The 15799-nt window shown below is 53.6% G+C and overlaps 1 protein-coding gene across 7 annotated transcripts in view; it reads right to left on the bottom strand.

Annotated features, from left to right (window-relative positions):
- Positions 1–131: 131 nt before the first annotated feature.
- KMT2D (lysine methyltransferase 2D) overlaps positions 132–15799 on the bottom strand; it is a 39852-nt gene continuing 24184 nt past the window's right edge. For 6 of the 7 annotated variants that reach the window (XM_045555019.1, XM_045555027.1, XM_045555025.1 and 3 more), the window contains exons 36-55: positions 15418–15541; positions 15181–15265; positions 15009–15075; positions 14670–14902; positions 11803–14571; positions 11523–11663; positions 11232–11399; positions 10910–11069; positions 10210–10285; positions 9858–10033; positions 9623–9753; positions 8814–8946; positions 8609–8736; positions 7312–8452; positions 5971–6107; positions 5739–5869; positions 3743–4028; positions 3439–3512; positions 3205–3313; positions 132–3030 (exon numbers count right to left, since the gene is read on the bottom strand). In XM_045555019.1, coding sequence (XP_045410975.1) covers positions 2938–3030; positions 3205–3313; positions 3439–3512; positions 3743–4028; positions 5739–5869; positions 5971–6107; positions 7312–8452; positions 8609–8736; positions 8814–8946; positions 9623–9753; positions 9858–10033; positions 10210–10285; positions 10910–11069; positions 11232–11399; positions 11523–11663; positions 11803–14571; positions 14670–14902; positions 15009–15075; positions 15181–15265; positions 15418–15541 — 6362 coding nt within the window. In that variant the 3' untranslated portion in view covers positions 132–2937. The remainder of the gene's footprint in view (positions 3031–3204; positions 3314–3438; positions 3513–3742; positions 4029–5738; positions 5870–5970; positions 6108–7311; positions 8453–8608; positions 8737–8813; positions 8947–9622; positions 9754–9857; positions 10034–10209; positions 10286–10909; positions 11070–11231; positions 11400–11522; positions 11664–11802; positions 14572–14669; positions 14903–15008; positions 15076–15180; positions 15266–15417; positions 15542–15799) is intronic. The other variant, XM_045555026.1, reaches the window with a different exon arrangement.

Genomic DNA, 15799 nt, shown 5'->3' with positions numbered 1-15799 from the left:
CACAAGACTAGAACGGAAGGCGGAGAGTCCACCCTTCCGGCGCTGGCCTGGCCTCTTAACCGCCCTCCCCCGGGTGCTCGCGGACCTCACGGATGCGGCTGACGACGAGGGTCACGGGACGGAGCCTCTTGTATTTAAAATGTCCTTTTTTTATTTGTCGTTTAAAAACAAACTTGGAAGAAGCAAAATCCAAAACTTGCCCTTTGCCTCTCGCAACATAAATTATGTACAGTTCAGAATGATCGCTGATACAAAACATGCCAAGGACAGGGGCGCTGGGAGTGGAGGGAGAGAGGGCGCTTTAAAAAAGGGAACCATTTCATCCGTTGTTACGAAGGACCAACCTTGCTGTACAGGATACACACAACACAAAATAAAGTCTTCACGGGATTCACACTTGTCAGCGATTTATTTTTTAAAAAGGGGGAGGGTCCTGGAGGTGAGGGGAGAAGACTGTAAAGGGGAAAACTGAAAATTGAGTATGTGCGAGTGTAAACCAACCCAAAATACAAACACGGGGAAGGGCGGGGGGGTAGGATTCTGATGCAATTATACAGGCAGGGTACTTAAAAAAACCAACAACCAAAATTCCAACCTTGTAGCTTGGGTCTGAGTTATAGTTTATATAAAAATTAAAAACTGTATAAGGTTTCTTCACTAAAATCTACAGGACTATCGGATACCTAGCATATGCTTACAAAGTCTGCCCCATCCCCTTTTCCCAGTCCCAGGGCCCAAGCCCCAACCAGAGCCTGACTCACAGGAGCCAATCTCCCCCTCCCTGTAGCCTAGACCTTTTGCTCACGGAAAAGGAACATCCAAGGGCTGTGGCTTTGGGGGCAGCAGCCCAGTCTCCCTACTGTCTGATTTAATTACAGCGGTTCCTGTGGGAGTGGGGGGTGTTATTCTCTTAAACATTTGCAGCTTGAAACAGTTGAGGAAGCAGCTTAAAAGAAAAACCAAAAACTCCCTACCCCCAACAATCCACAACCCCCCAAATTCAAAATAAAATAAAAACAAACCTAAAATCACAACAGTGACCGAGCTCCCCCTCCAGCAGGCCCACCCATCCACCTTCACCAAGCCCACCCCTACACTCCAGACATTTGATTCTTGAAAATATTAATTACAAAATGCCCTTTGCCCACTGCCCCTAGGAGAGAACTGCATATAAGCTTCATCTTCATCCCCATGGTTCCCTACCAGAGAGAGGTTTGGGGCCTCACCCACCCTCTACCTACCCCCACCCCCAGGAAGAGGTTCAACTGCAGCACAAGCTTGGGCAGAAAGGGGAAGGAAAGGGAGGCAGGGAACCCATCACCCTCTGGCTCCCCCTGGGGTCAGCTCACTTTTGTGCGTTATAACATAGTCCAACTATACAACAGGGAGTGGGACTTGTCCAGCCTCTATACCCCCATCTTACAGCAGTCACAGCCAGGGGGTGGGGAGTGGGGAGGGGGTGAGGAAAAGGGCGGTAGGTTGGGTAATGGAGGGGGCCCCCCCACAAGGGGAGCTCCATATGTCCGCCCCATGCCCCCCTACCATTTATAAACTGGTTTTGTAAAAAGAAAATAGATATATTTATATAGAATATATAAAGCACAAAAATTAGTAGTTTTACATTTGCTCTCCCCGGGGGTGGGGGGAGAGGGGAGGGTTCTCACCTCCAGCCGGCTCCCCCATGCCCCACAAGACTATGTACAATCCCATGTATAAATAGATAAATACCCCCCACCCTCCCCGCGCTGACACTAAGCTCCCCCACCCCCACATCACCACCCCTTCCCACCAGACCAGCAGCAGTTTGGTGACTGAGGGAAAGTGGGAGCTCCAGGCCACACCCTGCCTCACTAGGTATGGGCATGCCACTCAGGGATAGCCCTCACCCTACCCCCCACCCACCCCATCTAGGGGCTGGAGGGCAAATGGGCTCATGATGGGGTTGGGAAAACAGGAGGGAGATATCCTGGTCCTAGGTTTAGCACACCCCTCCTGCCCCCACGTCCAGATGGAGAAGGAAGTCCTAGAGCAACTAGGGGCCAGTCATCCCCAATCTTCATCATCATTTGCCTCAACCACCATCCCATGCCCATAATTAAAAACAAAGATGGATTTTTTGTTGTTGATTTTTCTTCCTCTTCCTACCCCCCTTCCACCCACTCAGAAGAGGGCAGTGAGGTGGGGGAGAGGGTTGGGGCAGCAGGGGGCTTGGAGAGGGTCTCACATTTCAAAACAGCAAAAAATCCAACACTTAAATGAGGTAGGTGTGGGTGCGGGGTCTCCTTGCCCGGCCTGCCCAGCTTGCCCTCCCGGGCAGCTGAGTGCCTCTTTCCCAATCATGTTGCATTTGTCAGAGTGAAAAACAAGGAAACACAACCCATAGAAAGACAGAAACACAGAGGAGAAGAGGGAGACAGAGACAGATCAAGAGGGAAGAGGATGGGGGTGAGGGTGGGGGCAGGACCCGGCAGGCAGGGCCAGGTGTGGGACCCGGCCTTTGGGATTGTCAAGCTTAGTCAAGTCTCTTTGCAGCCTTGAGTTGGGCCGGAGAGGTCAGTGGGAGCATCAGGGCTGTGAGGCCCGGCCACACATCCTCCTCCCCCCTCCCTGCTGCCTCCCAGATGCTTCTGGGTAGTTCCCGGCCCATATCCCCCTCAAACCTGAGATGCCCAATGGCTGCTTCTGTCTGGCCCCTCCTGGAGCTGGGGGCAGAGATGCCAGCCTGAGGGCCGGTGGCAGGGAAGAGGGTTGTCCCTGGTGCCCAGGGTGGGCTTGGCCTAGGGCCCTCTGCCCTAGCCTCCTGCTCCAGGGGCTCCGGTCAGCCGGCAGCCCCAGCCCTGGGTCCTGGCTCTGGCTGCTACCTCTCTTCCCCCTCATCCCTTTCAGGGAAGAGGTTGGGGGTTGGGGGACTCCCCTGCCTGGTAGCCTCAAAGCTTCTTAGTTCATCCATTTCCGACAATTCCAGGCTCCACAGTGGCAGGGGATCTTGTGCTGATCGTCCTCAAAATCAAACTGATAGTCATAGGTCAGCTGGAAAGAGAAGAGGGCAGAATCAATGTACCAATGTTAGCCCCCCAGAGGAAGAGCGGGCAGTGAAGACCTGATCTGAGGGTAGTGGCCTTGGAACCCAGCTCTCAGGGAATAGCAGAGAAGAGGAGAGAAGGAGGAGCTGCTCTGTCTCTCACTCAGGATACTTCCTCTCACCTCCTCTCCTTTGGGGATTCGCCGGCTGGAGATGATGATGATTTTGTCCTCTTTGTCAAATGTCACGACTTCCGCCACACAGTTAGGGGCACAGGAATGGTTAATGTACCTGGACAGTGGAACAGAGTCAAGGATGCCAGGCAACTGAGTTGGGACAATTTTGGTTCCTTGTTGGCCTACCCCCAGAATGCCACCCTCAGAGACCCTAAATCCTTCCTTCCTCATTCCTCTTACCTGGCAGGGCCTCCGGTCAACGTAGCATCAATCACATGTTCGTTGTTTATTCGGAACATGTAGATGCCTCGATTCTAGAAAGGCAGAGGTTGTGGAAGAAGGAACAAGAGTATCAGAGAATAGAAGCAGTGGTGGTGGGAGTAGGCAGAAGACGCAGGCAGTGGGCTTCTCCTGCACACTCTGTATTTCTCCTGTCTCTTCCCTCCCCGCCACCACCCACTGCCGGCTTCCCGCCTGCTCTCCTAGGCCCAGTCCTGCCCTGGCTCCTCGGCTGAGTGTGGCTGTGCACCACAATGGCCCATACCTGCTCCTCATAGATTTTTTCCCGCCGGTTAGCCACCTCATTTCGAATGATGGTGCCAATGTACTCGATGACCATTGTGTGCTTTTCTAGGTCCTTGGCTGCATAGAGCCCAAGGCCCTGGATACGGGAGCGAGCCAGATACACGTTGTTCTTCCACTCGGTGCGCAGCCGCCGGTACTGAGATGACTTGGAGTGCACAAACTGCTTGCTGTACGGGGTGTTGGTCTCGCCTGTGAAGGTGCTCTGATATGCCTTAGACATGCTGGTGCTGTTCAGGGTATGGGGCCTGGGAGGTGATACAGTCCATGACAAGACAGTTCTCCCTCAGACCAAGCACATACCACCAGCCTCCTCTGCCTCCTCCCTGGGATGTGCAACATGCCAATTAGGGACATGTGCTGCCTTGGGAGTGTAGTGGAGGCAACTGGGTCTCAGCTTTGGTGAGGCAACAACTAGCTACAGGGACCCTTCAGACACTCCAGGTGACACAGAGAACCCAGGATGAGGGGTGGGGTATGGAGGGAGAGGGGGGCACCAGTTCCCCTACACTGAGCCTGTTCTCCCATCTCCCATTTCCTACCACCCTCCTGCCAAACCATACTCAAGGCCATGCTCCTCTGGGAGGTCTTCCCCAAGCAGCCCAGGCCTAGAATTTAAGCTGATGGTTTGCTTGAATGTCTCAGTCCTACCTCCTGGACATACTAGAAGCTCTGAAAATGGGGGCCATGTCTACCACATTGGGCTGGATTTGAATTAAAACAGGCTGTGAATTCACAGCCTAAAGGTGGTATCCTTCATTTCTTCAGACTGTCCCCTTCTCTGATGTAACATCGGGCTCTGTGCAGACGGCTCAGTGCAGGGGAATGACTGCTGCCTGGCGGGATGCCTTTTCACCACCCTAGGCCACCAGCCAATTCTTGCCCATCCCAGAGCAGTGGTTTTCAAACGTTTTTGGTTCTTCTCTTTTTTATTTAGCAGAAATCTTTTCCTTTTTCCTTTAACAAAATGTTGATTAGAGCTCCAATATATAAACTAAATGACAACGGAGCTCCTTTGGTTGAATCCAATTTGGGGGAGGGGGAGTTATGCGTGGGAGGGCCAAGTTCTGCCTATGAGTTTATGTGTTTTTTGGAACACACGTGCTCACAGTTTGAAAACCACCGTTGTAGAGCATCAAGGACGAGGGCTGACTAGGGGTAGAGTCTCTGACGCTCTACGACAGCCTACAAGCCTCCAAAGGCCTTCAAGAAAGCCCTGCTACCGTGGATTCTGCCTCCCTCTGCCCAGGGACCAAGGTCAGGTTGCTGTGGCACACAGAAAGAACAGTGACCCACAAGTCAAGAGGTGAAAGAGTCTGGTCCCAGCTGTGTGACCTTTGTTTAGTCACTTAATCTTTCTGGGTCTCAGTTTTCTCAGCTGTAAAATGGGGGTCATACCACCTGCCCTACCTACCTCATAAGGTTGTTGTGAGGATCAAATGAGATAATGGATGTGAAAACGCTTTGAAAAAAAAAGTATAAAGTGCTATACAAATGTAAGGTTTTATTATCTTTCTATTATAACTCTATTTATTTTTGACACCTACTCAGCCTGGGGAAGGGAAGGTGACCCTAGCACTCATGGGGTGTCTGACGTTTGGGAGAATCATAGGCACCCCTGGAAGTAAAACAGAAGAGGGAAGAGGTGACCAGGTCCCTTATATATTTTGTGAAATTTCACCATCCACCCAGAACCTCCCCAGTAGCCATTTCCAGGGTGCTCAAGATAACTCTGTCCTACACCCCAGGTCAACCCAGTACACCTGAGCAGGTTAGGGGAGGAGGAAAAGGATACCTTAGTGATACCTGTGTACCCTCTAATCAGGAGGTCTAAGAATGAATCCCTAGTTTCTCTAAAGGAACTCTGATCTGCATCCTAAACCCTCATAATGAAATGGCCAGATGATCGCTACCAATACCCACACCCACATCCCTTGGCCCCAGCCCCACAAGCTCACCGTTTGTAGTGTGTGAGGATTTTAGGCTCCGATCGGGCACAGCCAGTGGGGTTGATCATGAGTGGCAGCTCCATCAGAGGGTGGCGCCCATAGCGAAATAAATAGTTTTGACAGCTCTCCACCCCAGGCAGCTGTGGGCACAGGTCATGCACACCTTAGCCTGAGCCCTTTTGGGGCAAGTCCAAAGTTCCCAACGCCCACTGAGCCCCCCAGTTCCCAGCTCCTTCCTTACTGATTCAGCTATGCGAAGCACCGCATGCACCGTCAACCCGAAGAGCTCCTCGCCTTTCAGGTACTCAGGGAAGAGCCGCAGCATGTCAGCCTCTTTTCTCATGGTGGCCACAGGCTCAATGATGCGATTCCACACAGCTTAAGAGGTAGGGAAAGAGAACAGCCCTCAGAGGCAACTTCTGCTCACTGATCCCCAGTCCCTAACCCTAATCTAGAGCTGCAGCTGTTTTCTGTGGCCTTCGCACCTCCCTGTCATGAATGCGTGTGGATCTTCAGCACTCCCTCTTGGCCTCCTAGTCCCACTCTCTCTTAAGAAGTCAGCAGGCTTCCAACCCTGAAGGGGCATCACAGAGCCTTGAGATCCAAACCTAGGGCCCAGGAGACCTAACATAGGCCATGGTCCTTGCTGAAAGAGCAGGCATGCTTTGGAATTGGGAAGAGTTGGGTTCAGGTTTTAGTACTTGCCATGGGACCATGAGCCAGTCATGTACAACATAACCTTTCAGTCAAAAATGGACCACATATACAGTAATCCCATAAGATTATAAAGCTGTATTATGACTGTACCTTTTCTATGTCTAAATATGTTCAGATATACAAATACCATTGTGTTACAATTGCCTACAGTATTCAGGACAGTAACATGCTATACAGATTTGTAGCTTAGGAGCAATAGGCTATACCATATAGGTGTGCAGAAGGCTATACCGCCTAGGTTTGTGTAAGCACACTCTATGAGGTTCACTCAACAATGAAATTGACTAACAATACATTTCTCAGAAGGTATCCCCGTCATTAAATGACACATGACCACACTTAAATCTAAGACTTAGGTTCTTTATGTATAAAATAGGCATATTCATAGTAATTACATCACAGGGTTGTATGACTAAAATGACCTATACAAATCACTTAGCCTAGTTTGTGGCACATAGTACACATTCAATAAAAGGTACCTGCTCATATTGTTATTTTTCTCGTTAACACTAAAACTAAGACCAAAACATTCTGTCCAGGGAAAAACAACTGCAAGGAAGTCATGGTTAGGATCAGGTTGGGCGAACCAGATGATAGGGTCTCAGAACTGTATTCTCTAGTTTCACTGAGGCTAGAAAAAGGAGCCAGACTATGTGAGATCAGACAAGCAAAATATTTTCAATTATAAAGGGAATTTAAGGTGATTGAGAGAGACTGAAACACTTTCAAGATACTATTTCTGCCTGAGGCGAGGGAGAAGGATCACTCACAAGGAGGCTGCAGATCCCCTTATGGACATCTTAACAGTGACCCTGGCAGAAACTTGCCCAATTCCACATCATCATTTCAAGGGCCCAGTGCTCACCCTGGGGAGAGGCATCAGTGAAGACCAGGTCCTCCAGGCCCTGCTCGATGACTTTGATTACAAACTCTGGCCGCCCGTTGTTCTCGCCAATAGAGCAGCGGTAGCAGCAGCGACGATTGTTGGTGCGGAGGCTCCAGTAGATGCGTGTGGCCTCGTAGCCCACAGGATAGAGGGCAGTGGCACTGTGGAAGTCAGCCATCTGGTGAGGCAGCAGCTGTCCGATGGCATGGAATACAAGGCCCCCCACACGGAACATGTGTAGTCGTTCTCCTCGCTGAATGATGCTGGCGATTTGCTTCACTTCGTCCCGCTCAATGTAAACCCGCCGGAAAACAGCGAAAGAGCTCAGCTCCTGCTCACAGGGCCCCTTGATCTTATGCATTGGACAAAGCATGGTCTTATCCTTGAAGAACATGCACTTGGCGCGGATAGCACAAGCAAAATGGTAGACGTTGGGGCAACGCATGCGATTGCAGCTGCTGGTGGCACCAGTTCGCTGGCACAGGGAGCACTTCGTTAGCAGTCCTCGGTGCAGCGCAACCTCCACATTCATCAGTGCTCCACCCTGGGTCTCATACACCTCTGTGGACCACAGGGCACAGTTGAGGTGCACCCATAGGTCTAGGTCCAGGTTCAGCAGGCGGGCAGGCCCGTCAGTGGCCCCATCACCCTCCTCATGACAGAAGCAGCAGCGCCGCATGTCTCGAGGCACCTTGTCGGGTCGCAAGGCTGTGCCAAGCTGCTCCATGAACTCTGCCACTTCCCGCTCATCCTCCTGCCGCCCACTACCCTTCTGGATGGTCAGTAGCAGCCGCAGCCGCTTCCAGCGTACTCCCTTCCATTTCTTGAGGCGAGGCGGACGGGAATCTTCACCTTCTTCAGGAGGTCGGGCTCGGGGTTTGGGCCGGGCTGATTCAGGGGATGAGGCCAGAGGCAGAGGCGAGGGGATTGGTGGCTCAGCCGAGGGTTCAGCCGGAAGTTTGACCAAGGGTTCAGCAGGGGGACTGGCAGGAGAAGGTGCCAAGGGGGATGGGGGCGGGGAGGGTTCTTCGGGAGGTGGGGCTGAGAGCTGTCGCACATCCAGATTGGAGACATTGTAGGTGTAGCTGTGCTGGGTGGGCGGCTCTGAGACGGGGCTCTCCTATGGAGGGCACCCTGCATCATTAATGTCAGTTCCTGAACTAACTAGCCCCCTCCCTCCCTCACTTAGGTTCCACTCTCCCAGAAGCCCTCTGCCTTTCTTGCCCTAGGGAGCACCTCTTTCCTAACACCCACCCCTTTTTCTCCTCTGACCTACCTGTTTGAGGAGGCTCAGGATGTCCAGCTGGCTCTTGAGAGTATAGCCAGGCAACACTGCATCAAACTGCTTCAGCCAATCAGGGCCAGCATCTGAGCTCTTACCTCCCAGACCCTTTTCTTTCCCATCTGCAGGAAGGAACAGGTCAGAGCCTCCCACAAGAATCATTCCCCTCAGGTCCCGAGGGCTTTCCTGCCACACTCACCAGGGCCCTCAGCTTCCCCCTTCTTAGGCTCAACGCCTGCCCGGGCGGGGCTCTCTGGGAACAGCACCTCATAGGAGTTGGGGATCTTCATGCTCAGCAGCTCTGCCACTGCCACCATCACACCATTCAGGTTCTGGCAGGGCAGGGGAAAGGATGGAAAAGACATGTCAGCAGAGTACCTAAAGTAATCACTACCACCAACTCGGTGAGGACAAGGGCACCCAGAATCCATTCCCCAGGGGTCAGTCAGTCCTGCCCCTGTGCCACTCCAGCTCTTCTCACATACTTCCAAACTGCTGTGGGGACCGACAGGAGCTCCACAAAAACGGAACCATGTCAACTCAGTTTAGGAAATGATGCGTGCTATATCCGTAACTTAGGGATTCATGACATACGTTAGCAAATTAAAGGACCTGAGGAGTCTTACAGTGAAGAAACCCACATTATTGTTTTAATCGGGGTTTTCCAATTTTCTTTGACCACAAAATCCTGTTCACGTTTTCAAAAACAACGGACAGAGTTTCACCAAATGTGACCGGGGAAACGCTGTCTTGTAGCATCTGTCACATTACACACATTCTCCTTATTTGTTGACTTGTCTGCCTTTTACCACTTGTCTGCCATGAGCCCCCTGAGGGCAGGGACCATGCTTCATATTCCCTAATCCCACAGCCTGTGTCCCGGGCTTTCCCATACAGTCGGTACTTAGTACATGTTTTTGAACAATGGTATTTCTTTTATCAGGACAAACTCCAGGGACTGCCCTCTGATCAGGGTCCCCTTGGCCTTGAGGCACCCTCAGAGCATACCTTGGCTGCAGCAGCTGAGACTGTCAGCATGACTGATACCTCACTTCCTTTGCCCTTTTCCCAAGAAGTGGCAGGCAGCTTTCCAGGAACCTCCAGGTTGAGGGTCCCATAAGGCTTGGTATCTGGGAAGACTGAATGAGAAAGAGGGACTTGTGTAAAACTCTGCTGCCTTTCTCCCCCAGCTTCTGACAAGCCAGCTGAGCCTGGCCTGGCCCATCCCCACAGGAGCACATACCTGGGATGCTGGCCCGAGGAATGATGGGGATGACGGGGGAGAGGGCCCGGTCATCCTGCTCCCACCGGCCTGAGCCCAGATGAGGGAAACGAGGGGCCTCTTCCCCCAGGATGCTCTCAGGGGACGAAGCTGGCACAATACTATCAGGAGAATCGCTATCCTCATCACTCTCCATCCTGCGTGCCACAAGTAGACATTTGTTGCTACAGCCCTGTGGATTCCCTCTCCCAAATCTCGATTTTAGTAGATGTTATCATCTTATCTGAAATCTGCCATTGGCCAAAGGAAAAATGAGGCAACCTGCCCCGCAACCCCTATTCTGGCCCCACCCCTGTTCCGGCCCCACCCCTACCTGACATCCTCAGTCTGATTGTGAGGGGGTGTAGGCAAGGCAGCCAGCAGGTCTAGACTCTTCACCTCTGAAGCATCTGGTAGGTGGGTAGGGAGAAGAAAAGTCAGGGTGAGAGTGGCCAGAGCTGATGGTACTTTCTCCCCAATATTTCAGGTCTACTAGCACGAGCTCTCAGCTTAGCTATCATGACTGACTACCCTCCCACCCATCAGTTTGGGGCAGACAAGCTGTATTTATTGAGTCTTTCCTGTGTGCCAGGCTCTGGGCTTTAGGTACATTCTTTATTTACCCTTTTAACAACTCCATTAGGTGAGTACTATAATACCCAAGGAAACTAGGCTCACACAAGTCAATCGAGTTACTTGACTGAAGTAAAACAGCTCAATAAGCAGGAGTAACAATTCAAATCCAGATTGGACTGTAGCTCCCCACTCACTAAAACTGGACTAGTTCCTTCTACACAAAGCATCATTAAGACACTCCCTGCCACCTACCCTGTTGCCTTTACTCTAGAGTCCAGAAGCCCATCCTTGCCCCCAACAAATCAGTCCTAAAAAGGCCTTTCCTAGCCCAGGTGCCCTGTCATGTAAACACACAGGGCAGAATGCAACCCACTCATTTCTTAAACCGTACAACACACTAATTGGCTTGGCCTCTAGCCACCAAACCCCACTGGGGGAGGTATCTGCTCTCAACTTACCCCTTAGTGCCCCATCAGTATCCCGGGCAGAGGCGGCATCCTTGGGGTGCTCCCCCAGCTCCTCAGATGCAGTGACACCATTTACCATCTTCTGCTGCACCGATGGGGGTGGGGTGGGGGGCAGCGACGAGGGTGGTGTCGGCGGGTTACTCAGGTTATTCTGGGGGGTGGGGGTGGGGGGTGTTGTGTGCAAGATGGCATAGGGAGACTGATAAAATCTCCTGGCCCCACACTATATCAGCAATTTCTGCATGTCTTCCATTCCCACCCTCACTTTCCCAAGAACTTCATTATTCCCAAAAGGTATTGCCATTTTTCTGACCTTGGTAAGCAGCTGGGAATAGTAGTCAGGGCCAGTGGACAGCACCCCACTTCCAAAGGCCCCCCTCAGCTGGCTCTGCCCACTGACTGGGCAACCACTGCCAAAGGGAGCAAAGAGGCTAAAATTGGCGGTGATAGCAGGCTCCGTTAGGGGCAGCAGGGACAGCTCCTAGGAAGGGCAAGATGACAAAGTTGGAAGTCTGCAGCATTTGCATCTCTGTCATTACACAGCTGGGGGACAGGGTGCCCCCTATCCTGGGATGGGACCAGGGGACTGGCTCCTGGGGGTCACCTGTTTCAGCTGTTTCAGCAAGGCCTCGCTGGCCCTGACCCCGTCCTCCTTCCGCAGCTTCTTTCGGGAGCTCACCAACCTGTCGCTTGCCTTCTGTACCCGCTTGGGCTTCGGTGTCAAAGGCTTCCTTGCTGCTGCATCCTAAGCCAGATAAGCCTAGTGAAGGCTGCAGCCATCATCCTGAGCCTTCATCTCTTCTGTCTGATCCAGACCCACTCACATTGCCCTGGGTTGGCTCCAGGCCCAAATCTACCCGCTTCACTCTAGTTAGAGTACTCACCTCCTTGTTGCTGGGGGTACCCTGTAGTTTCTGCTCCAGCCCAGCCAGCTTGCTGTCAATGTGCCCGTTGATCTCAGCTCGCAGCCCCTCGGACCCCCGCCCACTGTTGAGTTGCACATTCTTTGCCCGTAGAAGCTTCTGCAAGAGCAGATGTCCAGCCTCTGAGCGGGGGCCTGCCAGCAGGAGGTGGTTGCTGGTACCTGGTGCTCCTATTGGTTCCCCATTGGCCTCCCTCTTCACTGCCTGGGCTCCCAGGGCACATGGCTCTTCCCGAGGTTCCTGCTTGATGCTGAGTTGGGGTGGCTCAGGCACCACCTGTCCATTCACCTGTTCCAGGTGCCCAGGTACCAGGCTGCTCTGCTCTGGCTTCTGGACTTCTGCTAGGTTGTCTGGGGGGTCCCAAGGTCCCAGCCCCTTGCCAAACAAGGTGTCCGCAAGCTGGGCAGCAGCAGGTGAGACCCTCCCAGGAGGCGGCTCCAAGGGTGGCCCTTGGGGCTTTGGGGTGCCTGGATGGGTGGGGGTGAGCTGGGCCTCGGTGGGGAGCTGAGAGCTGGGGGAAGGTAATTGTGAAGGTCTCTTTGGCTCTTGGGGGCTGGATGGTGGAGGTGTGGGATGGACAGGGCCAAGGACTGGTCCTGAGGATAAGGCTCCTTGTGGGGCAGGGAGCCGGGGTGGGCCCTGAGGTCGAGGTCCTGCCCCTAGCTCCTGGAGGGGGCCTGTCTGGGATCCAGGGAAGCCCCCAATTTGGGGTTGGCAGCCCAGGAGGCCCTGGAGAGGAGAGGGCTGGGTCCCAGGCTCCTGGTAGGGTGGGGTCTGGCGTACTGCCTGACTCTGCTGCAGCTGCCGCTGCATGAGAAGTGCCTGTAGCTGCTGCTGCTGTTGAGGACTCAAGTGCCGCAGCTGTGGGTTTTTGGCCAGGACTCCTTGGAGCTGTGCTCGAAGCTGACCCACTGTAGGCATAACTCCAACCCCAGGCAGACCCTGCCCAGACTGGGGGACAGGTCCTTGTTTAGGAGGTTGTGGCCCTATGTTATTTTGCATGGGCCGCTCTAGCCCGGGGGGGTGTTGGGGGCCCAGAAGGTTCTGGGTCATGGGCCCAGGCTGCTCCCCTAAGGAAACAGAAGGTTGAGCCAGCAGGTGGGACATAGATGAAGCCTCAGAAGATGATCCACTGACTAGTTGCCCATGACTTCCTCCACCTGCTGTGTGGAGCAAGTTAACTTGCTGCTGCTGCTGTCCCGGAAGCCTCAAAGGTGGCTGAAGCTGCAGAGAGCTGGGCTGAGGCTGGGCCTGCGGTTGGACAACCAGGAGTTGTGAGTCACCAGAGAGTGAGGGTTTTACCTCCCCTGGTTCAGTGGCCATTGATTCAGGTGTAGTCCCTATTGCTAATGGCCCTCCCTGATGTGCTGAGGGTCCCTCAGTGACCTCTGAAGGAAGAGCCGTCTCTACAATGTTTTGTTCCTTGCCCGACAAGAGGAGGGTTGGGCCCAGGGCTCCTGGACTAGAAAAGTGTTGAAGAGGCTTGGCTGGTACACCAGGGCCAAGTGCCACCTGCTGCTGCTGTTGTTGCTGAGGAGACAGTAAAGTTCGACTCTGGTTCAAGAGGCCCATCTGCTGTTGTTGCTGTTGTTGCTGCTGCTGCTGCTGCTGAAATTGCTGCTGTTGTAGCTGCTGCTGCTGCTGAAGTTGTTGCTGCTGTTGTTGAAGCTGCTGCTGCTGCTGTTGTAGCTGTTGTTGCTGTTGTAGCTGTTGCTGCTGCTGCTGTTGCTGTTGTAGCTGTTGCTGCTGTTGCTGTAGCTGCTGCTGCTGAAGCTGTTGCTGCTGTAAGGAGCCCATGGGCTGAGCACTGAGTTTGGGCTGCCCACTGTGTGATATCAGACCCTGCTGTAGATGAGACAGCCCTGCCATGGATCCCTGCTGTTGGTGCTGTTGTTGCTGCTGCTGTTGCTGAGCTGTGACCAGCCGGTGTCCCATAAGGCCCTGACCCTGCTGTGCCAGCTGGGGGGAACTCAGTACCCGGGACTGGGTCATAAGCACCTGCCTGTGAGGGCCCTGGGGGCCCAAACCTCCAGGGTGCTGCTGCTGCAACACGGCCACCTGGGCAGGGCCCAGCATGCCCTGGGGCCCCTGGGGTGGCTGAGGGGACAGCTGCTGGACCAGGAGGCCCTGGTGGCTGCCAGGAGGCAGAAGCCCCTGGGGCTTGGGACCCAGAGCCTGGTTTGCCTGTACCCCAGGACCCTGCTGCTGTTGCTGCTGGATTGCCACCTGTCCTAGGAGGTGCTGCTGCTGCTGCTGTTGCTGCAGTTTCTGGGCCAGCTGCATACGTTGCTGCTGCAGCTGTAGCTGCCTTTCCTGTAAAAGCCTTGAATCAGGTCCAAGGCTTCGAAGAGCAAGGTTGCCAGGGAAGAACCCCCCTGAGGGGCCAGCTAGGGATCCACCACCACCAGAATGTTGCTGTTGTTGCTGCTGGGCCAGAGCTGTGTTGAGGAAGGGGCCACCAGGCTGTCCAGGTAGTGCCATACCCCCAGGGGGCAGGCGAAGACCTCCAGCTTGTCCACCCGGAGGCCCCTGTGGTGGCTGCAGCCCATGGCCAGGTAGTAGCTGGCCAGGGAGCTTGGTAAGTAGCCGGGGACTCTGGGAAGGGCTGAGAGCCAACACCGCTGAATGCTGTTGCTGCTGCTGTTGCTGCTGCTGCTGCTGCTGTTGTTGTTGCTGCTTATTCCGATATTCTGCCATGAGATTAGTGTGCTCCTTCTGCTGTTTCCGGACCTAACATGGGAGGGTCAGAGGTCAGCCTATGGCATTCCCACCTATGCCATCCCACTTCCCTGCCTTCTGGGTGCTAGGGCGAAGTTTGCTTTCCCCACCTGATCCAGCTGTTTCTGGATCTTGCTCTGCTGCTCTGTAACCAGTTTGAGCTTCTCAGCATCAGCTTCTGGGAACTCACGGCCGGCCTTTTTGGCAGTGCGCTGCTTGGCACACAGAGCCTTCCGGGACTTGCGGTGCACACCAATCTGCTCCTCTAGCACCTTCAGCTGCATCTGTAGGAGCTGCTGGGTATGGAACAGCCACTCTTCATATTGCCGCTGGTCAGCCTCATCTGGGAAAGGAAGCAGGGTGTCAGGACCTGCAAAATGGTGATCCCAACCCCTCTTCTTCCCGATGTTCCCACTTCCTCATGCCTTCCTCTCAAGCCCCATACTCACTGATCACTCCCTGGGCAAAAGTGGGCGGGTTGGGACGAGGCTGGGAGGGGTCACCAGCACTCCGCTCCTGTGATGAGAGAGGGTGCTGAAGGGTTTTTGTTCCATGCCAAGCCCTAAGAAGGGTGGGCCAACGGCATAGGACCCAAGTTCCTACTCCCACCTGACTACTTACCTGGCTACTCCCAGCTGCCACATGATTCTGCAGATCACTGCCAGCTCCCCCAGAGAGCCTCTGGGCTAGCAGAGACACTTGCTGCCTGGAGTCCACCAAAGCATAGAAGATAAGTGTTGGCAATGGGAAAAAAAGTTGGAAGGCAAAGAAGTGGGACAAGTAGGAGAAGGGGCCAAGAAGGAAAGGGGTGTGGCTAGGAAAGAAAAGGGTCAACCCCACCCCAGCCCCGAGTCTTACCTGTTTATACCAGGTGCCACCCCAATGCTGCCCTGAGCCATCACTTTCTTGATGCCCTTCAAAGCCACCATCTTGGCCTTTGCAATGGGATCAATGATATCTTCTGCAGCAAATTTGTCCAGGTCTAGAGAGGGAATAGCCAAATGAGTGGGGCTTTGCAGGGGTCAATGCTCCATTGTATGTTTGCTGTTCCTTTCAACACCTTGACCCCAACCAAGCCAAGCAGAACAATAGCATGGCATGGCAGAAAGACCACTGAACTAGGAGCCCGGACGCCTGGATGACTCAGCTCTATTATTCATAGGACATGTGGTCCTGTTTTTACTTGCAGTGCTAGGAAAAGGGACTCTAAATATTTGTTGAGTCACTCTATCAATGTCAT

This window comes from Lemur catta, chromosome 6, assembly GCF_020740605.2.
Source record: "Lemur catta isolate mLemCat1 chromosome 6, mLemCat1.pri, whole genome shotgun sequence".
Lineage (NCBI taxonomy): Eukaryota > Metazoa > Chordata > Mammalia > Primates > Lemuridae > Lemur > Lemur catta.
Note: the sequence above shows the minus strand (reverse complement) of the source record. Positions and strands in the feature narration are given on the sequence as shown.